General features: G+C 34.6%; 1 protein-coding gene across 1 annotated transcript in view; it reads left to right on the plus strand.

Annotated features, from left to right (window-relative positions):
* The first annotated feature begins 1,742 nt into the window (after window positions 1-1,742).
* AQR (aquarius intron-binding spliceosomal factor) overlaps window positions 1,743-25,209 on the plus strand; it is a 97,062-nt gene continuing 73,595 nt past the window's right edge. The window contains exons 1-9 of the mRNA XM_069461965.1: window positions 1,743-1,959; window positions 6,491-6,547; window positions 9,015-9,055; window positions 14,405-14,440; window positions 18,078-18,198; window positions 20,177-20,317; window positions 22,037-22,105; window positions 23,168-23,268; window positions 24,410-24,486. Of these exons, the coding sequence (XP_069318066.1) occupies window positions 1,885-1,959; window positions 6,491-6,547; window positions 9,015-9,055; window positions 14,405-14,440; window positions 18,078-18,198; window positions 20,177-20,317; window positions 22,037-22,105; window positions 23,168-23,268; window positions 24,410-24,486 (718 nt within the window). The 5' untranslated portion in view covers window positions 1,743-1,884. The remainder of the gene's footprint in view (window positions 1,960-6,490; window positions 6,548-9,014; window positions 9,056-14,404; window positions 14,441-18,077; window positions 18,199-20,176; window positions 20,318-22,036; window positions 22,106-23,167; window positions 23,269-24,409; window positions 24,487-25,209) is intronic.

Here is a 25,209-nt window from a genome sequence, read left to right on the forward strand (position 1 = left end):
GTTTTTGATAGGTCAAATATGTTACAAAATTCAAAAGTTACAAAAGGGCACATAATGTAAAATAAGCCATCTCCCACTCCTGTTTCTTCCACCACACACAATTCTTCCTTCCTGGAGGCAACCATGTTATCAATTTCTTGCTTGTGTTTATTTAGGGAGAGTTTACTAGAGGTACATGTTTAATTTATGTATGGCTTTGAGAATGGTAGGGATATACAGTCAAACTCAGTAATAAGAAAACAAAACTGGAGACCATTATCCTAAGTGAAGTGGCTTAGGAATGGAAAAACAAACACCATATGTTCTCACTAATAAGTGGGAGCTAATAGATGGGTACACATGGGTACAAAGCCCATGAGAAACCAAGGAGGGGGGAGGGTGAGTGGGTGGGTGTAGGATAAAAATTTACCTGTTGGGTACAATGAACACTATTCTGGTGATGGGCACACCAAAAACTCTGACTTAAACATTATGCAAGATATCCATTTAATAAAAACACTTGTACCTCCTTATTAATATTTTGCAATAAAAAAATTATAATTTTTTAAAAAAGTACTTAAAATATAAGAAAACAAGCAGTCTTATTTAAAAAATGGGCAAAAAATCTGAACAGAGGCTTCCCCAAAGAAGATACATGCATAGAAGATAAGCACATGAAAAGATGCCCAACACTGTTAGTCATTAGGGAAAGGCAAATTAAAGCCACAATGAGATACATCACTTATTAAAGCAGCTAAAATTAAAAAGATTGATCATATTAAGTGTTGGTGAGGTTGAGGAGAAACTGGAACTACCATATGTTACTTGTGTGAATGTAAAATGGTAACTACTTTGGAAAGCTGGCAGTTTCTTACAAAGTTAAAAATACACCTACTATGTGACCCAATCATTCCGCTCCTAGATATTTAAGAGAAAAGAAAATAATATTTGTCCACATAAAGCTGTATACAAAAATGCTCATATCAGCCTTATTTGTAATAACCAAGAATTTGGAACAACTCAAATGTCCATCAACAGATGACTAGATTAACAATCCTTAAGATGGAATGTGTACCGCTAAGCAATGAAAAAAGGAATGAACTGATATATGCAACAACATGGATGAATCTCAAAATCATTTTACTGAGTGCAAGAAGAAAAAAAAGGTACTTACTGTATTATTTCATTTATATAAAATTCCATTAAAAGCAAACTATAGTTACAGGAAGCACATCAGTGGTTGCCTGAAAATGGGTGGGTGGGAGTGGTGAAAGGGATGGATTGCAAAAGCGCACGACGGTTTTAGGGACTTTAGATATGCTCGTTGTCATGGTTTTGGTGATGGTTTCACAGATGTATGACTATGTCAAAATGTATCAATTTTATATTCTAAATAGGTGCAGTTTATTGTATGTCAATTTATACTTCCATAAAGCTGTTAAAACAAAGTCCCAAATTCCCAGTCCTTTTTTTTCACTACAGCTTTCTTTAAGATTGAAAGAAAACCAAAGTTCCCAGTCCTCCCACCCCCCCAGCCCTCACTAACCACGAGAACCCCGCCCACACCACCATCCACCTGGGCCCTCCCTGCGATCCCAACCCCTGCTGGGTGTTTTCTCTCTGCTGCCCGTTAGGGGGCGCGTACGGAGGAGGTCGAAGCCCTCGGCTCTCTAGCTCAGATCCAACGACTGCATGAACTTCCGGCTCTGCTCTGTTCCGCTTTCCGGGGACGCAGGGCCTGTTCTATACATCTTCCCCGTGGTACTGCAGTGCTGTGGATTTCCAGGCCGGCACGTTTTTGCATCGCAGGGTTAAGCGCGGCAGCAGTTGCTTAGAAGTGGACCAGGCTTACTGCTGCCCGGGGCGGTCCTTCCGTTTCCACCTGAGTGGAGGGAGCGTGCTGCCATGGCCGCCCCTGCACAGCCCAAGAAAATTGTGGCCCCTACGGTGTCCCAGATCAACGCGGAGTTCGTGACCCAGGTGAGCTCAGGCGAGTTTGGTGTGTGTGAGTGGGTAAGGACGTTGAGGCCCCGAGACCTGGGGGTGGGATTTTCTTTGGGACTGGGAGCACCCAGGAGGCATTCGTTCGCCAGTTCTTTCACTGAAGTCTTTTTACTGAGTATCTGGTATGTGCCGGCCGCTATGTTAGGTGCTGGAGATATCGTGGCGAAAGAAAGCTGCCCTTCCCGGAGGAGTTCACGGCCCCGGGAAGACAGACACATAAAAAGAAAACTACTGTGTGAGTTTTGCTGTACTGGACTTTGTGGCAGGAGCAATGGATTCAGAGAGGAAGGAACGCCCTGATTTATCTAAGACTGGCAAGAAGGCTTCTCAGCAGAGTGATGCCGGACTGACCCTTGAGAGGGGAATAGGCTTTTTCCTGGCCATAGAGTAGTAACCTAGGTTTTTGAGTGGAGTGATGAGAATCTGACAAGACTGTCCAAGTACACCATCCATGAAGAGAGTAATCCTGTCGTTTGAGAACATTCATTTAGAACCTGTTTACTGTCTTGCATTGTGAGTGACTTTTGGCTTTAGATAGGAAAACACAATTCTGTAGCTTTCAGTAACATTTGTATTCTTCATTAGTTACTTGGGAATTGGATACGAGTGTAAGTGGCTCAGTGAAGTTGTTATGCCCATCTGCTTCTTTATTCTCTGTTCCTTGTCTCATCACATTTGCCAGGGCAGAAGCCTAGGAGTCATTTTGAGTCCTCTTTTTCCCTTAACCTGTACATTCTAAATATCTTTTAAATCTGTCTGCTTTTCTACACCTCTGCCATTGTTTTCTGCCTGGACCAAAGTATCCTAATCTATCATCTTGTCTTCCCTCTTGCTCCTCCAGCCATTCTTCATGTTGCTGTCAGAATGGTTTTGTACAAGTGCAAATCTGATCCTATCACTTGCCTTCTTAAAATTTTTAAAGAGTTCTAATTGCCCTTAGGATAATGACTGGAATCTTTCAAAGTATTGTGTGCCATGTTACGCAGGCTGGTCTCAAAGTCCTGGCCTCAAGTGATCCTGCCACCTCGGCCTCCGATAGTTCTAGGATTGCAGGTGTGAGCCACCGTGCCTGGCCAGTGGCCTGTGCTTATATCCCTTTCCTCCCCCTTTCTAACTCTGTGCCTTGGCCATACTGAACTTTGTTTATCTGAATGTGCCATGTTGTCTTTCACCTCCTGGCCTTTCAATATTGTTCCCTCTGCTTAAAATCATTTTTTTCCCACCCTCCCGTTTTCATTTTTATCCTACTGTACTACTTTAGAGAGGCTTTTCCTGACAACCTAGATGAGAGCACTCTTTCCCCTTATACCTGCATTTTTGCAGTAAAAGTCTTTTATTAGTTTCCTGGTGTTCTGGAGCTTACATTTTAGAGGAAAGAGCCAAACAGATGAACAGTATAGTTTCAGACATTGATAAATGCCATGAGGAAAATGAAACGTGGTTTTGGGACAGTGACAGGTGTGGGGTATAGGAAAGGCAGTCAGGAAAGTCCTTTCTGAAGTGACATTTGAGCTAACTCTGAATGCAAACAAGAAGCCAGTTTTGGGAAGAGCAAGGAAACAACACAGGGAATAGCAAGTGCAAATGCCTTAAGATATGAATGTAAAAAATGGCCAGAGTGGCTGGAACATGAGAATGGTATGAGATGAGGACAGAGCAATATGACAGGGACCAGATCATATGTGGTTGTAGAAGCTGAGGTAAGAAGTTTGAATTTTATTCTAAATATAGTGGATTTTAATTGCAGTTTGGTGAATACTATTTTAGAAAGATCTCTCTCGCTGAAGTGTGGAAATTGGTTGGGGATGAAAGAGCAAAAGTAGTAATAGGGATACGAGTTAGTCCAGGTAAGAGCTGATGGTGGCTTCTACTATTAAAGATTGAAGTAGACTGAATATATTCTGAAGCTAGAGGCAGGCAGTAGGACTTGATGATTGCTTGTGGAGAGGTGGAAGAAAGAGACAAATTGAGAATAGTTTGAACAATTAGGTGAATGATTTGGACATTTACTGAGATGGAGAAGACTAGGAAAGGATAAGGTTTAGTGGGGAATGTCAAGATTCTAATTTGGCCACATTGTGAAATGCCCAGTTTCAACATTCAGTTGAAACTGTTGAAAAGGTGTGTACCCAGAGCACACGGCAGGATCTTGAATATAAATTTGGGAGTTATTGACCCAAGATAATATTTAATGAGATGTCTTAGAGAATGTTGTTTGTAAACATATAACATTTATTGTATCCTGCATTACATTGTGAGAACTAAGACTAAGGAACATGTTTGTTTTATTCTCCATGTATTCCCAGCACCTAGCATTGTACTAGGCACACATTGTGTGATAGTAAGTATTTGTTGAGTGACTAAATGAATGAATTAATGAACAAATGTTTCAGGGCATTAAGATGTAGTGGGAGAAATGAAGATTCTCAGCAATTTTGGGCCATGATAGCAAACATTAATGTCTAATATTTGCCAAATAGTGTTTGAACTCTTCCAGGCTGCAAAGAATGGTGATCCTTGCCTTCAAGGAGTTCACAGTCTGTGGAAGGAGACTTTAGAGACTTAAAAATCTCAGCATAGTTTAATATGAGAAATGCCAGACTAGAGATATGAGGAAAGTGCTTTGAGAACAGTTTAAAATGATTACATTTGTCTAAGGAAAGAATTTCCAGGAAGAATTTTCTCATTGAGAAAGTGCCATTTGAGATGGACTTTGAGATGTAGAGAGGAAAGTAGAGGAATGGGTTTTCTAGGTAGTGGGGACATCTGGGATTAAGTGTTCTTTTTTTAAAAAGTTTAATTTCTGACCATCTGGCACATCTGGCCAGAGAAGGTGCTTTTAAATTATTTCTTGAATGAGATCAAGAGGTTAAAATTTAGTTTTGAGAAGATCAGAGAGCCGAACTTTATGACCTCACTTTTTTAATGCTACTATGTTTTTATTTCCTTTTTGTCTTTCAGTAAGGTTTATTTTGAACAATCTGTGCGTCATAGCTGTACTAAGTGGGAAATGGAAAGTTTTTGTTTTATGTGAGACTAGAGAGTTTGGGGGAGGGTAGTATATACTTGGAGGTAGTGATATCTTAAAGATGACAAGTTAGACCCCAAGGAAAAGGAGAAACTCAGAGAGAGAAAAGAAACATGATAGGTGCTTAATGTTTTCTGGATCTTTAAAGTACGGATGTACAGTAAGCAGTTTAGATCAGAAGGTAGGACTTAACGTTTTTATTTGTAATTCTCTGAATCCATCACAACAGATTAGACACAGTTCTCTGAAGGGTGTGATGTAAGAAGATAACTGAGTTTGTGTGATGCTCACGTGGAGCAGAGTGAGGCAGTGAGAACACCACAAGATGATTGGGCATGAGGAGAGGATTTTCTATTGGGCTGGAGAGTGATTGGTAATTTGGGAAAAGTGTCATTTAAGTAGGCAGGTACTGTAATGTTTTTAGAGGCTTTCTCTTAGAGCCAGTGTCCTGACTGCTTGGGAGTCAAGTATCTCAACTGTATTAAGTGCTGAGCTATTATATAAAAGCAAAGAAGATGTCCCATCTCTTTAAATGTCCAGATTAAGCAAGGAGGAAAGGTGGATAAGCAATCAAATAATTACTATATAGGAAGATAAGACTATAATAGAGTTATTCACAAAATAAAGAGAAGGAAAAAGCAATTATCACCATCAAGTAGTGTTGAGGAAAGTGTCAGAGAAGTAACGTTTCAAAACATTTGTCCATCTATTCATCCATCAAACATTATTTTAGTGCCTCTAAGATGCCAGACACTGTGCAGAGTCACTTTTTAATAAATAACATTGAGTCTTTGTGCTTGCCAGATTTTTAAGAGATTATAGTTTAGTTTAAAAAAAATCAATTAGACCATGTTGTTTCTTGAATATTATACAATCCATCTAAGTATCTGGAGAGATTGTATATATGTATTTAAATTTCATAAGTTCCAGGAGAAGACTAATCTACTGAAATGTAACATACCAACTGGTTTATTCTCTGTAATAACCAGCTAATAGACTATAGTTTTTTTAGGTCTGGGTATGTACTAATCATTTAAAGGTTTATTATTTTACAAATTGACATTCGTTAAGATTTTTAATCTAGTTTTTAATAGTTGCTCAACTATTAACTAACTGTAATCTTGGGCAGATCACTTATTTTTTTCTGGACCAGGGTTTCCTTATCACAATGCTAAAGGTGTTTGACTGCGTGGTTATTAACTGGGCTGTCTTGTTTCCTTAGGGGTGGTCAGGGAGGTATGTTTTGGTTTTTTAAATTACAATGACAGGTTGCAGGTGCAAAGCACTACTGGCACTTAGTGGACTGGGGCCAAGGATGCTGACTGACCTGCATGCCTGTATAGTCACTTCAGAATTACTCTGTCCCCCAGTGCCAGTAGTGCACTGTTAAAAAACAGCTTCTCACTGAATGCTGTCAGTCTTCCAGCTCTACAACGACATGAATATATGACTTACTGCTTATACTGTTTACTTTTGCAGTTAGCATGTAAATACTGGGCTCCCCACATCAAGAAAAAATCACCTTTTGATATAAAGGTAAGTATTGGTTTGCAAGATACTTTTTAAAAATATTATACTCTATGTATCTCTTTTTTAAGGGTTAATTGAACAAAAGCTTTCCAGAATTTTTTTAAAAGTTAAAAATACAGTTTTTTGATTATCAAACTAGTAATTACTCATGTTAGAAACTTTGGATAATACAGAAATTACATGTAAGAAAATAAAAATCACTACCCACAGATAAATTCTCTTATCATTTTGTTGTATTTCCTTTAAGCTTTTGAAAAAATGTGTGTGTGTTTAATTTATTTAACCATTTTTCTGTTTGTAGAGTCTTAGTTTGTTTTTAATTTATCATTATAAATGATCATGTAATGTCTTTGTAAATATATATAAATTTTTGTTTAAGTTTTTGACAGTTCATTTAGGATAAAATCTATAGTGTTCTCTTTTACTTTTAGATTGGTGAATGAGATAAAGGTCTGTAATAATGATGGAAGAAATGGGGGTTGTATAGCATAGGGGTTAGATGACTAAGGACCAGTAATAGTCCATAAGGAATGGACTTACGGTTCAATTGAGCCAATTTAGAAAAAATGAAAGGAAAAATTCCTAAATGTAGAGTTAATTCTCATTGGAATAAGTTCTTAGAGAGATCTTTAAATGAAATAGATGTGACATATTACACATCATTCAACAAGTAATGAAGACTCAAGTTTAATTCTGCTCTTATAAATTGAATGGTAATACTTTACCCTTGCTAAAAATGAAATTTTTAACCCAAAATTTCATACATTATTTGAGCTTAAATCCTTATATATTTTTGTTTTGTCAGTAATCCTACTTTATTCATTAGGAGGATATTCATAAACATGGCATTCATTAATTACTCTTAATTATCAGCAGTGTTGCTTTATCGTACTATATGCTCTTTATTTTTGTGTTTGTATGTTTTGGAGCTGAGGGTCTCTAGGATAATTTTTCATTAATAAAAATATTCTGATGACACTACTACATTGAGTTGAATCTAATTAGGTTAAGGTTTTTTAGAAATTAAACTCATATCCAGATCATTTTAGTTTTTACTAGATAATTGTAGATGAAATTATGTATGCCTCTTCAGAAGAACTTTATTACAGGTTGGTATTTAAAGATAATGATGTCCTTCATTTTATTATTTAATTTAACTTTTATTAAAAGAAAAGCAATAACAGAATTTCTCCTAGATTGAACAAGGCTTGCTTTCCTCATCATCTCCCTCCCTCTTCCACCCACAAGCATTTATTGCACAAATGTACTTAGAACAGTTAAAAGATATTATAGTTAGCATATAATAATATCATACCATATTGAAGAACTTCATAATTGTACAGGATTTTTTTTCCACTACTTTTAACACTAGCACTACTATTAACTTCTATTGCTACCAATAGCTATTATTGAAGGCTCACTATGTGCCAAGATTTGTACTAATTCTTTATATGCCCTGTCTTATTTTATTTACAGCAACCCTGTATAGTAGTTTGTATTATTATATCCATTTTGTGGGTAAGGAAACTGAACCTTAGTTAGGTCAGGAACCACTTGCCCAAGGGTCCCAGCCATCAGCAGTGAAGGTGGATGTTTTGAACCAGGCTTCTAACTCCAGAGCCTGAATTCTTAAGTATTTCACCATTCTGCCCTGTCTAATTCAAATGAATGGAAATTCTGAGGCTTTGTCATGGTCATTTGGATAACTGGATGTAACGATTAGCATTTGTTTGTATTATGTCTTCACATTTTTACTTTCTGTAAAACACATTGTTAGGACTCTTAAATGGAGTCTGATCACAATTAAAACTTTAAAATTGAGTTTTTAAAAATATCCTGACCTTGTAAATTTTTATTTTCTCTAGAAATGTTATTGATAGAAATCATCTTAATGAATCCTTCTGGGCCAGATATATTTTATTATTAGTCTTTTTGTACTTTGCTTTCTGTTATTTTACATTCTGAGAAATGTACTGTCATTATTTAAAAAATTTATTAAGTGTTATTTCAATAGCAGTAGAGTTTTTCTTTTCTTTTTTTTTTTTTTAAGAGACAGGGTCTTGCTTTGTTGCCCAGGCTGGAGTGCAGTGGTGCAATCATAATTTGTTCACTGTACCTTGAACCCCCCCGGGCTCAAATGATCCTCCTACCTCAGCCGCCTGAGTAGCTAGGAAGGACTTCAGGCGTGTGCCATACCTGCCTAATATTTTTTATTTTTTGTTGAAACGGAGTCTCAGTACATTGCCAGGCTGATCTCAAACTCCTGGCCTGAAGAGATCCTCCCGCTTTGGCCTCCCAAAGTGCTGGGAGATTATAGCTGTGAGCCAGCCACCACACCAGGCCAATAGCAGTAATATTTGGTAGCTTTCCTAAACCAGTTTATTTCGTATAATCTCACCAATTGAAAACTATCAATTTAGGATCTTTAAAAAAGTTGTTTGAGATATTAAATATTTTGTGTTTTTGATAACAGGTGATTGAAGATATATATGAGAAAGAAATTGTCAAATCAAGGTAGGAATGAGTTTCAATTTTATACATTGGCATTAGAGGTGGACCAGATTGGTTATTGTCTGAGCTTCTAACTGTGATCATAACTTGGAACTTTTATTTCTTTTTTGAATTGGTCATCAGGGAGATGGTGGCTAGAAAAACTTTGTATCTTGGTGCTGACAAGTGATAAATTATTTCTTTGCCTTCTAATTTTTGGCTCAGATTGGAGGAATTAAATCCTAGAGAGTTTATTTGTCTTTAGAAGGAATGTGAGAGAAAGTAAACCTGAAGATTTTACTGCCATTCAACTAATACTAATTTTCTTATCATTTCTGACTAGTCTTTTAAAAAATATTCTTAAAAAATTATAAAAATAAAACATATACACTAATAAATTCAAAATAATATATTTTATGCATTTATGAATATATAACATACCTTTACATAATATATACATAATATATAAAATATATAATAAAATTTGAAAAAAATTATTTTTGAACAGTATATAGGAAGCAATATTTCAATAAATATTCTTCCCTGCCTTTTAACCCCTGATTTATTTCCTATGTATATATCTTTTGTGTTTCCCAGCCCCCCGCACACATTTTTCCAAATAGCAAAGGTTTTATACTCTACATGATTCTCCATCATGCTATTTTTTTTAATTTAACAATATATCTTGAGCATCTTTCCATGTATGCACCTGTAGACATGTATGATCAGTGAGTATTTTAAAAGGATATTTGATGAAATGTTTTAATATGAAATAGAAACATTTATATTATGAATGCTACAGATTTTATAAAATCTTATATTTGATACTTTTCATGTGTTTGAATCTTAGGAAGTAAATTTTGCTAAATATTGTGAAGAAAAACTTATTACAGTGTCAAACTAGGAGGCTAGTCACTTTGCTTTTTTTGTTATAATGATTGATTCATGAGCCTGTAGAGGTAGGCAGAATCAAAGGCCATGTTGAGGATTTTGTTCTTTATTTGAAAAGCAATAGGAAGCTTTTCAATGAAGAGTTGTAAGCACAATGGTGACATTAGGAAAAGAGAATTTGGATTTGGAGGGGCATGAGGCAGGAAATTACTTAAGTGAGTATTGAAGTATTCAGCTTCAGGATAGTGATGGCTTGGACTTGTGTGAAAAATTGGGAAGGAAAGGAATTGTCAATTTGAGAAAGAAATGAGGAGACTTGATGGTTGGATATGGTAGATGAGGGAAAGGGAAGAATCAAAGATGACCTCAGAATTTCTTGCTTAAGTTGCTGGGTGTTAATGGTGCTATTACTGACTTTTGCTATTGTTAGGGGTAGGACTGGGTGGATCATTTGTTCACTTTTGAATATCTTGAATTCTAGGTACTTAAGAGCCATGGAGTTGGAGATGTAGAATAAGTAGCTGGGTATGTAGGTATTTAGTTCAGAAGAGACTGGGTTGAGCCTACTTTGTATCAACCACCATTTTGATGCTAAAGGTACAACAGGGAACAGGGTAGATAGAGTTCCTACTTTCAGGGAGCTTACATTCTAGCAAGGCAGACAGGCAAGAAACATACAGATGTGATGTAATGTCAGGCAATAGTAAGTGCAATGAATTAAAGTGTGGGTAGGGGATAGTGACAAGGGCTGCTATTTTAGATAGGATAATTAGGCAAATCTTCTCTGAAGATATGACATTAAAGCAGATACATATGACTTTTTAGTTTGTGAGTGGGTGTGGGTGAAATTGCCTGAGAAAACTTAACTAAAGATGAATGAGTAGATGAACTCTAGGATCCTTTTTTTTTTTTTTTTTTACCGTGTTCCATTGGTATAAGGATATACCAATCTGAAAATTAGTTTGCATCTTCAGAATAGGCTTTCATTCCAGTGGATAGAAATTGTTTGGGTTTTGTTTGTTTTTCATTTAAACCCTTGCTATTAAAATTTTTCTTCAAAGATAATTTTTTTAACAAAATAACTAAAAGCTTCTGGTGATTTTTAAGCCATATAGACTTGGCTACGTTATATTTAATTGCTGAAAGAAGTAAGTGTCATTGGCAGGGCTTGCTAAGATTTATCATGGCACTTTTAATAGCTATTTTATCGTCTTGTACACATTTTTTAATACTAAAAACACTTCTATAACACATAAACTGTAGTATGTATTTAAAAATTTAAATGACCAGCTATCTAGACTAGTGTCTGAGGGAATTATTTTGCTGAGCTGTATGCTCATGGTATCTTCAGTACTGGAGGAATGGTTTGGTGTAATATTTATTAATTGGTTTGTAAGTTATCAAAATAGTTTGTAGCCATAAGATACTCTTAATGTTATACATTAAGATACTCATAATATTCATTTTTTGTACATCAACCCTGTTTTTCCAGGAGGCATCTGAGAAATAATCAGTTCTTAATATTCTTATGTATAAATAAATGATCACTTCTCATATCTCAAAATTAGCTCTGAGGCCGGGCGCGGTGGCTCATGCCTGTAATCCTAGCACTCTGGGAGGCCGAGGCGGGTGGATTGCTCAAGGTCAGGAGTTCGAGACCAGCCTGAGCGAGACCCCGTCTCTACTAAAAATAGAAAGACATTATATGGACACCTAAAAATCTATATAGAAAAAATTAGCCGGGCATAGTGGCGCATGCCTGTAGTCCCAGCTACTCGGGAGGCTGAGGCAGTAGGATCGCTTGAGCCCAGGAGTTTGAGGTTGCTGTGAGCTAAGCTGACGCCACGGCACTCACTCTAGCCTGGGCAACAAAGTGAGACTCTGTCTCAACAAAAAAAAAAAAAAAAAAAAAATTAGCTCTGAAAAGGTCATATTACCCAGTCACTATGTAGTGTATGGTATATTACACAATTGATTCATTTTTGCTATTCTTGCCATTGTCAGATTTGGCAAGCTTGTCTTAATATATTTTCATCCAAGTTTCATTTTAAAACATTTTAAAAATAATAATTGTTATTTGTTAAGTGCTTACTATGTGCCAGAGTCTGTTCTAAGCCCTTTGCGTATAGTAGCTCATTTATTCCACAGTCCTGTGACACTATTATTATCCTTATTTTATGGATGAGGAAACCAACGAATAGAGAGGTTAAGTAACTTGCCTAAGATGTTTCCCAGTAGTTAGAAGCACAGCCAAGTATTAAATCCTGGTTCTCTGGCTCTTGATCAATACTCTATTCTTAAATAAGACAGAGTCCATTGCCCTCTAGAAATCTCTTAGCCCTTACACTTTGTGACTATTAATCCTGTTATGAATCCGTCTAAGTGGGTTTTGTGCTTAAAAAAAAAAAAGGAGGTGACTTACAGAGCAATTTAATTTTGCTCAAGTGTATTTGTTTTTGTTTGAAATGTGTAAACCCTTTTATTATGAAATACAACACAGAAAAGAGCATAAAACAGACATATAGCCTTATTATAATAATAATTCATAACCACCACCTAGGTAAAAATAAAAACAAAACAGATCATTGTCAGTGCCTCAGAAACTTTCTACTTGTTCCTTTTCTTTAACATTATTGTATGTAAGCATGCAAACACAAACACTATAATTTTGCTTCTTTTTGAACTTTAAATAAATGGAAACACAGAGTATATACTCTTTTGTGGCTGACTTCTTTTGTTCGCTATTATTTATTTTTTTAATCATCTGTTTGACAAATCTGGAAGTAGGTAGTTCAGAAGTTCATAATGTCAAGGCTCTTGTCAGTCTCTTAAAAAAAAAAATTTTTTTTTTGGCTTTTCCTGTGTGGTTGCAAAAAGGCTGCCACAGCTCCAGACCTCATGTTTTCACACAGTCATATCCCACGAGAGGAAGCAGGGGGAAATTATAGCAGTGGAGGAACTCACCTTTTCATGCTCCCCCTCTTTTCCTTATCAGATTGAATGATATAGTTAACAGAAACAGTTTGTTGTACATAAATTATCCAACTTTGGGAGTATTTAATGAAAATGCATTTTAAGTCATTGGCACAGTGTTGGGCACAATGCATGCTCTCAGTAAATACTGGTAACTAAAAAAAATAGCTATTCACAAATCCTTCAAATTATTTATATTTGTGATTATTAATCATACCTTTTCATACTTTAAAGTTCTTCTGACATGATGTCTAGTTCTTTGACCCATTTTTGTATCTTATATGTACACCTTTATTAAGCTGTTGACTTTATCTGTCTCAGAGAGTTCACTGGCCAAAGTATAAAATTCCAAATTTAATGAATACTGCCAAGATTGCTAGAAGAGGAATTGAGTGTTTTTTAGGGTGCTTTGGCTTTATCTTGATCTATCAAGACTTTTTACTTGTTTAGTAATCTAAAAGAAATGTTGGCGGCTCTGCCTCTTTTCTATATAAGGAAACTGAGTCCCAGAATGTTTGAAAGACACTGCCAAGGTAACACTGAGTCATGACTAGAATATTGGTCTTTTTTCTCATGAGCCAGGAAGTTCTCTCTTTTATCATGAGGTCCTATTTGTAGCTGAAGAAATTAATTGTGCAGTTCTGTGCATAGTGGACACTGGGTGAATTCTGTTGTCTAACATGCAATTCAAGTGAAATGTCTGGAGGTGGAGATCTATAGTATGTCACTCAGGAAGTCATATCCATCAGCAGCCTGGCTGGCTGTCGAAGTCAGTACTTTAGCAGTGTTCTTCTATTTTTGTGCTTTTGCAAAAAGTAAAGACCTTCATTCCATTCTCACTGAAGTTCTGTGACATTGCTTGCTCATTGAAACTATTTAGAAAGATCAGACTATTTAGAGAGATCAGAAATCAGTGAAATAGGATTTTAACAGGATGATGGTCTCTTGTGGTATTATAAATTCATAATATATGTACATTTGATTTGCACAGCCAGAAATTATCTAGCAGTATTCTGGTCTGTCTACTTTATTTCCAGTATTACAAAATGATAAAACTAAATTAGTGGCCTTTTGAACCTGCCCTTGGAGAAATACCCTATGACTATAGCATTGTTTATTCATATAAAACAAATATTTCTATTAAAAAAGAGTATAATGAAGAGAAATATCTGATATTTTCTCCACAATATTCTGATATTTTGGGCTCACTGTGAACACTAAGAAGCTCAGGAAACATCTGATTTCCACATTTGCAATATAGATAGGACTGTATCCTGTGTGCTTTTAGGAAGACATGACTCTTTAGCAGAATGTTTCCATTTGAGTATTAAATAAAAGCATGTTGGTTAGTGCTTAAGAAGTTGAGACTGCGGCGATTTTTTGGCAGTTGTGATCTGATATTTTGTGTTCTGATATGTAAGTTAATATGAAAATAAAAGATTCCAAAATACTTTTGAATTAATAACTCTGAAATGTTTATATTCTCTATTTTAATTTTTTATGTTTCAGGTTTGCCATTAGAAAGATCATGCTGCTGGAATTTAGGTGAGTTAAAAGTCATTACTTCAATGAAGATGAAAATGTGATTTAATTTTTAGCTAAATTTTCTGTATATTTCTGTGAGTGGTTAAGAAAATTTTAATAATTCTGAATTCATGAAGATTTATATTTTTGTGGTTGGCTTATTTTGGAGTATGTGTATGATAGTCTTTGTTTTCAAAGATGAAGCTCCATTGTCAGAATAACTTGTATTTATATTTGTTTCTTACTAGTTAAGATAGCATGTGCTATTTTCTGAACTCTTACCTGGTTTTGATAGTGATCAGTGGGAATAAATTGGAGTGCATTCGATAGCCAATTATTTTTCCTGCCAGGCTAAAATGTTACTATCAAGGTAGGATTGTTCCAACCTAGCCACTGGCAACATAAATATTTCAGACTAAAGAGAGTGTACAGTTTTTAGATTATGAAGGTAGATTAGATTGTGTTACAAGTGTAGCCATTATGATGAAAATAAAAGTCAGGATTGTTGTTGATGATCGTAATATTTACTGTTTATTGAACAGAACATTTGCTTGTGCTACTCAGTGTTAAACATTTTACATACAAAGCATTCACAGCAATCCGGTGAAGTAAGTATTATCCTCTCCATTTACTGAAGAAAGAAGCTGAGATCAGGGAGGTTAAGTAATTTGTTCAGGATAATGTAGTTAAGTAATTGGCAGAGCTGGAGGCCAGTGTCTGATGCCAAAGCTCTTGGTTTTTCAACTTCTCTATATTTCCTTGACATCTGGTCCACATCAGAAGTCAGAGCCTCTGTATTAATAACTGTTTCTCCCTACATAAACTGATTTGATCCTCACCCCTCCCCCCCAAAAGCATGAAGTAGATGAAGTAGGAGGTCTTATCATTTTTATAGAGCAAAATTGATATTTATAGTTATGAATTAGCTAGTAAATTGAGTGTCTTCTGTATCCTAAGACTATATTATTGTAGCATTTAATCCTCAGAACAGCACCAGTAAGATCTTATTTTATAGAGGAGAAAACTGAGGCTAGAAATTGGACCCATCTGGCCATTAGATGAATATGCCTTTTCTACCATATCATGTCTCCTTTCAAGAAGACAGATGAAAATCAAGAGGATAGTGATATGCAATTAGAATTAACCAGAATTTTAGAGTTCAGAAGTGAGGAGAATTGCAGGAGCTGAAGTAGAAGGCAACAAAACAGATAGAAAGCATCAATGACAGTGAAAGATTTTTAAGAACTCAGAAAGTAGGTTGTTGACTTTCCAGAACTTTTATGTAATTTTTATACAAGAATGTAATCTTCTCTGGGTCAACTTCTGGACATAAACAGCCTAAAGTTTGTAGTAGAGAGTAATTGATTGTCTTTTGCTAGAGTGGAAAATGAGATGTCATGGAGAAGGTAGCTGGGGTACAGGAAAGTGAACTGAGAAAGAAAAGGGTTTTTGTTGGTGAAAGTCATTGAATGAGGTACTATTATATATCAGTTACATTTGCTGTGATTGCTGAAATAGAATCAGGGAGTTATTAAACTAATCCTTAAGTATGGAGAACAGAGATATACTTTGAAGTAAGAACTATACCTGTATCATAGGCAAATCATTGACTCTCATTGCCTCAATTTCCTTATCTAAAAAAAAGGAAAGTATAGATTTGGAGTTTGCTGTGTAGTCAGATAACACCCAAGACAAGACATTGCTATTAAAAGCTGTAGCAAGCCAATGATGTCCTAGGGCATCTGACAGAAACAAATACAAAGATACTCTGGAAGGATATGTATTTCAACTATACTGCAAAAAAATTTCTATATATAATAGTCTGATAAAGGTGAGTTCACACTCCCAAATACAGAGCATATTAGGGTTATAATCCAGTACAAGTAAGAGTGAATAACAAAGAACAGAATTAGATTTCACTGCCCCTGCCAAGAACTTCAGATAATTAAATAATTGATACACACCATTAAATCATCATGTTTAAAATTATTAAGGGTATCAAAGAAGAAACAGAATGTGTGAGCAAGAAACACACTAAATTTGGACAGACTTGGAAAAATGGAAATAAAAATCATTGATACTTAAAAATTCAATGGGCAAATTAAATAACAGGTTAGACACAGCTAAAGAGGGAAATAGTGAACTGGAAGATAGATCGAGGAAATTAACTAGAAAGTAGCAAAGAAAAGTAAAGAGGAAAAATATGAAAGGAAAATAAGAGGCATGAAGGCCAGAAAGAGAAGGTACTATAGAAGTTTCAGGAAAGATTTAGAGAGAATTGGGGAGTGGCAGTTTAGACGAGATGATTGTCAAGAATTTTCAAGAGTTAATGAAAAACATGAGTTTTTTTAGATTCTAGAGGTACTACAATAAATCCTGAACAGAGCAACAAAGACAGAATCAAGATCTTAAGATCTGCTGAAGGGAAAAGACATTACTCAAAGAGGAGGAAGGACAAATAGATTGATTGTAGACTTTTCACTTGTAGTAATAGAGAAGATAATGGAATGAGACATTTCATTCCATTATCTTAAATAGAAAAAAATCACTTTCAACCTAGAATTATACACCCGGTTAAACTGTCATGAAATAAATGTTAGACAAAGATAAACATTAACTATTGCTGACAGAAGTTCTACAGGGTATAATTCAGAAAAGAGGAAGAGAATGAAATGAAGCTTCACTTATTTTATTTGTGAAATAGCACTCTAATCTTTCACTTGGATCCTTTTGATCATTATTTTTGGTAAAATTTTACCCAGTTTCCTAGGTTGTTGCAAATTAAGCAAAAAGGATTGCTGAAGGTAAACTCATGGAATCCTTGAAGCATAAGAGAAAGTAGAAAACCTGTGGTGCTATAGAAGAATCTAAAACACTTAACAATGTGTGTGTGTGTGTGTGTGCGTGTGTGTGAAAAATTGTACACATTTAGTGATTTAAAGCAGAAGCAAGAAGTCCTGCTTTTTTCCATTAGTGCCTGAGAGTATTTTATAGCCCAGTTTCATAGTTAATAACTATCTTGAGTGGTAACAAATGGCTACGTGTTCTGTGAGAGATCAGAAATACTTAAATTTGTGTAGGAATATTTCCTCCAAGGTCTTAAAATAAGAATTATGGCATGTAGAAGGGAAATTTTCAGTTACCTTGAAAATTGACTTATGTCGAGTACCTTGTAAATTAAATATTAAAAGCCTCTTTTTAATTGTTAATTCTCTTTTTTCTGAAGCAATTTCAAGTCTTGATGTGAGTAAGTGTTAATGTCTCAGATACTTTTGTCAGTAAGAGTGCCCATCATATAATTTTGTTTTAGAGCTGATAATTTGTCAGGTATTTTTGTTTTTTACTTCATGAAGAGGCTTAGATAAGGGAATATCCAGTGGTCTGATGGTGATAAGTATGCATGTTGGAACCTTGGATGTCTTATTACTTGAAAGTATAAAACTGTCATTCCCCAAGGCCAAATTTTCTACATATAAGTTTGTAGCAGGTAGCAGTGACCTAGATTACTGATAAATTTGTGAAAGATTCTCAAATCATAAATATAGATTTTCAAAATGTTTTCAGAAAGTCATAAATAATACAGCTTTCCAGGTGAGTGATATATTCCAATGAGTCATGGTAACTAATGAAATATTCTGTGACTTTTTACTCTTTACAGCCAGTATCTTGAAAATTACCTCTGGATGAATTATTCTCCAGAGGTGTCCAGCAAGGCCTATTTAATGTCAATCTGCTGTATGGTGAATGAGAAGTTCAGAGAAAATGTCCCTGCATGGGAGGTAACAGATTTAAATTACTTTATAGCTTTCATACTGTGCCCACTTAAGTCATTACAAAGGAGCAGAACTTTTTTAGAGTAGAACTTTACCCAATATTAAAGTAAATATTGAGAAAAAGAATGGATATGTGAAAGATAGCAGTTTTCTTTCAGTTTCAATACTGTCTTGAAACTAATTTACTATGAATTGAAAAATTACAAATGTGGAATTATTTTTCTGCTTTGTGCTTAAAATAAAGAATGGCATGTATTATAAAGACTTACATCAGGAGCTGGCAAAGAGAAAGTTGTATTTATAAAGTGCAAATAGATAATGTTCAAATGAGATAATATTTTTCGGTGTCTTGTTTCACAACAGGGGGTATATACTTGTTTGAATAAAGAAGCATTTCCACAGTCAAGATGGATGTTTTTGTTGTAATTTCAATTTTCTTTTTGTCCCTGATTTGGGATCTGTTTTTCCTTTTTGAAATTTTTCATGAACTGATGTTTTCTTTTTGTGCTGGTACAACAGAGGCTTGGTCAGCAGTAGTCCAAAATCCAGGTTTTCTTTGCCGACGGTAGAATGGTTGGTTACCTTACCAAAAGAGTTTCTTCTCTTCTGGTCAGACTTTTTACATGAAGAAAAGGCATGAATTCTTTTCATCTCTTTTGAGAGAATGGTCTCCAGAGTGAGAAGGTGTTAGAGTCTCTAAGATAAAACCATGGGCAGTTCTCTCAAATATTCATTGACTGCCATCTCGGGGCACATTTGAGTCTTATGTCTTATTGAGAGATACGAGATATTGCTTGAAGTTGCCTTAAGCTGTTATAGAAAGAAAGAGGGAAAATTTTTTGAGCCAGGGAATAACCTGATCAGTATGCTTGTTTTAAAGACCACTTTAGTGATTAGGGCTTAAAATACAGAAGTAACAACACAGATTTTGAAGATAGACACAGATTTAGAAAGAATAATTGATTAGATTTGATAATTGATTGAAGTAGCATTAGGAAAGGTTTTGTTTTCAATAACCTTCTAGGCTTAGGCAATTGTGTATAATAGATGATGGTACCATTTACCAAGATAGGTAATAGAGGATAAGGAATACTTTGGAGGATATAAAACTATTGAATTGAGTTTTGGACATGGTTAAACTGCTTTTGAAATACTTAGATAAAATTGTCTAGTAAACCGAGGAATCTAAGGTTATAGAACTTAAAAGAGAAAGCTGGACTGAAGATGTGTATTTGGAATCATTAGCATGTGGTAGTTAAAGTAATGGGGGTGGGGGAGAATAAGGCTAGAACCCAAGGAACACTGCCATTTAGGTAACAGAAAAGAAGAGGAGCCTTTGGTACAGTGAAAAGGAGTTGAGGGTTAATAAGGGTCCATTGAACTTGACAGCCATAACAGCTTCAGGGGAGTGGTGTGGGTGGATGCTTGTTTTAGAGGAGTGAATGGAAACAACTAGTATAGACCACACATTTGGGGTACTTGTCCAGGGCAGTAACTACAAGGGGAGGTAGATCAAAGAGGCTTGAGTATATTTACCTTGTATATTTACATTATATTTACATGTTAAGAGTAAAGAGCTAATATAAAGCAGGAGAGGCTGTCTTGAGATTAATTACAGTGTGAAAACTATAATTTTTGCTAAAGATGTAGTTTCTTTTGCCTAAATCAGAAGAATTAAAATACTTCAGATCTTTAATAAGAAAACAAAACCTAAGCTAAATATAAGTTTAATCTACAGAAGAAAAACTAAAGGAATTAAGGCCATTATTTTATTAGCTAAAGGTTTATGCAACTCTCTCTTTGTCCTGTCAGAAACCTATATTCAACTTGCTACCGTTGTAATACTTCTTACACATGTACAAATCTGTTTGTAATTTTTTGATTTTTGTTAATAGACTCCTAAACAGCCTACCAGTGCTTCTTTAAGGGAGAAAAACAGGTGAACAAGCCAATTCAAAATGAATTTATACTCTTTTCTTTTCAGACTTTCAAGAAGAAGCCAGACTACTTCCCATTCTTTTTTAAGCACATCTTGAAAGCGGGGTTAGCTGAAACTGATGGTGAATTTTCACTCCATGAACAGACAGTTCTACTACTTTTTCTTGATCATTGCTTCAACAGTTTGGTAATTTTTATGTTTTGGGGGAATTTTCAAGTATTCTTGTTTTTTTAGATTGAGTTTAGATAAGATTACCTCTGTAGCCAAATCTTCATCCATAGTAGTGGGGAACAAGGGTAATGCTAAAAGCTTGATTTCAGCCTTGTAACAATAAACCATTTTGTAAGATATGTTCACTTTTTAACAGATTTGGGCTTGATTTCTCCTTTTTTCTATCGACTCTAAGAAAAATGATAATGAGAATTGAAACTGCAAAGGGAGAGCACAAAAATGAGAAGCAGTAAAGAGCCTGGTTAATAGGACGTTTGAGTAAGGAGATCTGTGCTATAAGCTGTGTATAAAAATGTAGTTTCATTGCTTTTCAGTTATGCTTCGTGCATGGGCTGGCTAGTCAGCAGGAGAGCTGTATTTTTAGTTGACTGATCAAGGCTGATTGTGGATGATCTTTGAAAATGTGTTGTATGTGATACATTTTCATCTTTCATAGGATTATCTTCTAAAAAATATTTTCAGTAATTAATATATTATTTGAGCTTCCCTACTGTGGTTATCTGAAGATATATGCATATTTATTCAAAGATAAGTGCTTCAGAATTGATAATGCACTTAGACCCATGCATGAGAATGAATGGAGTTCGTTCTTATCCTGAAGACTGAATGTTGATAGATGGATAGTTATTACCTGTATGCATGTATTTCCTTACTTGGATCTCATAAAGGCATTTAAAAAAAAAAAGATTTATGATGCCTGCAGTGGATACCACTGTTACCTCATTAACGTTTATTAAAGTAAACAGAGCAAATAGAAATAAAAATAAAAGTGATTCCTTATCAGAAATTGAACAAAAACAAGATTTAATTAGTATTAGTAGTTTGGTGCTAGGTTTAAACAACTTAAAAACTAGTTTATTATTGAAATTCTTTGTCTGTGCAGTTAGTTCTTGTTATTTGAGGTCGTTATGTTCATTTTTGAGTTAGCTAATACTGAACTATTGCTCCTTGGAGAAATACAAGGTTAGGTTCCTGTAAACTTTTGTTATAGTGTTTTTGTCAACTTATCAATACATAACCTTATTTTATGTGTGTTTCTGTTTAAAGACAACTTATTTAATATATATTGTTGATTCATTAACCTTGAACTCACTGCCAGCAGTACTATAACTTGTGCCTAAATGAAGCTTATCTAACACACATATTTTCTCCATAAGGCACATCACAGCCTTCTTGTACCCATGAACATTAATAGAGCACCTTGTGTTAGCCTTGTGCTGAGGACCCTTTTGAACAGTGAATCATCAACAAAAAGCACAGACATGTGGAAAAAAATAGCACTAAATAGACCACAAAAAGGATACTTGTTTATTATGAGAAGCTGAAAGAAAAGCAGAGTGTCAGTTCAACTTCAGCTGGGAATGTGTGCGTCAAGCAACTCAAATTTTTTGCCAGTCTGTGCTATGAATGACTGTTAAAGTGCAGAGAGTATTGATTTTGGAGTTAAAATACATTTTCATTGCTAGGTGAATTTGAAAATATGGAATCTGTGAATAATGAGGATCGATTTTTAAAAAATGTATTGAACTTCTTAATATTCAAATATCATCAATTTTTAAGTATTTGTGGCATGTTTTCCTCCCAGGACTTAAAAAGGCAATGTACTCTTTATGTAAGGACTTAAGTAGAAGTGCTGTTATATTTCTGAACTTGCTTTCTCCATGCATTAAACAGGAAGTAGACTTGATACGGAGTCAAGTACAGCAGCTTATCTCCCTTCCAATGTGGATGGGCTTACAGCCTGTAAGTATCTAATTTCAGAATCTTATGTGTGTACGTTTTAAGTGGAATGCAGTTTTACATGGTGTAGCTTTAACATGGATATAAAAGTGGTAGCTAAACATCCCTTTCCTGCTTAGAAAGGTTGCTATGCATTAACTTACCATAGATACAGTTTTAAAGTTTTTATGTGCAACCTAATATGTGTTTCACCTAATTTCAGTATTGTGAGGTGAAATAAGGTAGTATCTGTTGAGCTTGTAGAGAAAGGGGGTAAATTTAGCAAAGTATTGATATTATCCTTATGGATGACTTTGGATGAGACTACACGCAGACTTGAATTTTTATTTCCCTTGACTGGAATGTATATACAACTGTAGGAATAGGTCTGGATCATGTTTAATATTAATGACTTCCATTTTTTCATCAAATCTTTATTGGATAGTATGTGCAGGTGTCAAAGCCAAACTAGTACATTTTAGGGAGTTAAAACTATCATATTTCAGTGTAATACTTTATTCAGAATTCCATTTTCCTGCAGATGGGTGTTTCTGTATATACCCAGATATGCAGGCTCATTCATGGGCACCAGTCGAGGGGAATGAAAACATGAGGCACATATAGATAATTAATACTAAGTTAAAAAGTGGCAAGTGCTGTAAGAGAGAATATGCTGATGTGGACATTTCCTTGTTTACTTGTGATAGCTGTTGTTTGTTCCGTGTTTCAGACTTACATTTTTCAGACTTCAGTGATTATGCTCATAAGTGTTAATGCTTATATTTTTCAGGCTTAAATCCTTAATTTTAGAAATAAAAAAGAAATTTTATTGATTATTGAGCTTAAAAATCTTGACTAGGAAAGGTACTTTCTTTTGTCATATTTTTATTAACTGGCATTAGAGTTAATGATTTTTAAAAATATTATTCATTTCTTAGTTTTCGGGATTTGTCATTTTGCTTTCAGGTTTTATCATATTGCCCTATATCATATCCATATATTAGAAAAGTACCTAATAGTTGATCTAATCCTTATCCTTGTAAACTTTGAGGTTACTGGTGATTGATTGTCACATCTTTCTTTCAGGCACGATTGGAATTAGAATTAAAAAAGACACCTAAGCTAAGAAAATTCTGGAACTTGATTAAAAAGAATGATGAAAAGATGGATCCAGAAGCAAGAGAACAGTATGTTGGCCAAGCTTCTTTCCTTATTAGCTTATTATAAGGGGTTATGGGACTTAGATGATGTTGACTGGTTTATTGCTTCCTTTTATATAGTGCCGAAATAAATTATTAGTAAGTGCTTTTACTTAGACTGTCATAGGAATATTTTTCCCAAAGATCTAAAGGAGAAGCCACAACATGACCATGCTTTTCTTCTTTTCCTTTTCTCTTTGCCATTGATAAGTATGTAGTGTTCCTCACTGTTCTTCTTGCTACTTGTTGTCCATAATCTTTTCCTCATGGATGGTTCTCAGTTTTCTTCGTAAACTTTAGGCTGTTAATCCCACTTTTCTTTCTTTTTCTTACGCCTTCACTCTTAACAATGACTTTTACACACTCCAACCATCATTCATTTATTCAACAAATACTGAGTGTTCATTTTGCCACATACTATTATAGGCATTGGAGATACAGCAGTTTTATTAATTATATACTGTCTTGTGTTACTAATTATCTTTGTATTATATGACTTGTCATTTCGAGTAGATTTTAGTCATTCCTCCTTTTGTATTTTTAGCAGGACGATTACAATCATTTGCAGCTATCCAACAACTAATAAGTGTTTGTTGATTAATTGGTGTATCTTAAGTTAGTGATGAGTAGAAAATTGTTTTTTAAACTAACATTTAATCTTTAGCCATTGTAATACTTTATTATACTTAATACTTTAAAGATATTAATAAAGTATAAAATTGTTCATCTCATTTTAACTACATTAAATGTTAGATTTTTAATGTTAAGGGCAGACTATAAATGAAAGTTTGAGAACTCCTTTCTAGTTCTGACCCTTAAATCACAGTGAAAACTTCTACAATTAGAGAAAGTGGTGCTCGCTTAGCTGGCTTATTAAGCCAGTAATGTGGCTCTCCTTTTCTTTATACAACACTGTATTTATATACAAAGAAGCAGCAGTGTGTTCAAATTATGGCCCCAATTTTAGAAATGGAACATGTGAACAATTTAGAAAAAGGTCAGCATTTAAACTTCACTTTTAAATAATAATTGAAAAATTAAAAATTAAAAAATAATTTTTGAAAAATAATTATTTTTGAAAAATAATTATTTTTGAAAAATAATTGTTCAATATTCTTTCTGATTTTAGGGCCTATCAAGAAAGAAGATTTCTTTCACAACTCATCCAGAAGTTTATCTCTGTGCTGAAATCAGTACCACTTTCTGGTAACCGTCTTCTTTTACTCAGCACATTTGTAAAGTTGTCATATTGGTGCTCCTATGCTATTCACTCATCTCTAATCTAAAAACTGCTCTTGGGATAATTTTAAATTGTAATGATAGATTGTATGTCCTCTCTTTTTCAAGTACATTACCAGTCTAAGCATTGGGACTGCCTTGAAGGCTTATTTTAAAGCTACCAGCATGGTTATTGAAATGTTCATTTATTTAGCAAATATTTTTTGAATTTAATTACTAGATCTAGGTCCTGTACAAAGTGCTGGGATGTAATTGTGAACAAGAAGATCATAGACCTTATCTGCATGTTGTTTATAATATGGTGCTAAATGGTGTTTTTAAGCAATGCCAAATACTGTTTGGAGGGGAACAGGAGAATTATTTTTGAGATATTAGGTACAAAACTAAATAGGAAGGATTTCCCTCCATCATGTTCCCCATTTATTGATGAAAAAAAATAAATGTATACTATATATAGACTATATTAAAATATATTATGAGTATGCTATACACACCCTTACATATACACGTGTGGATGTGTATTATATACCTGTGTACCAAGAAGGATTAATTAAATTATGCTGGGTTTGTAAGATCTTTATAAGCATTTCTGAAAGCAAATAGAATATTATTTACTTAATAAAGGTATATATGCTGTGTTAGATGACATTAATTAATATTTTATTTTTTAAGTGGAGTATAATCTAAGAG

Source organism: Eulemur rufifrons, chromosome 2 (genome assembly GCF_041146395.1).
Source record: "Eulemur rufifrons isolate Redbay chromosome 2, OSU_ERuf_1, whole genome shotgun sequence".
In the NCBI taxonomy this organism is placed as follows: Eukaryota; Metazoa; Chordata; class Mammalia; order Primates; family Lemuridae; genus Eulemur; species Eulemur rufifrons.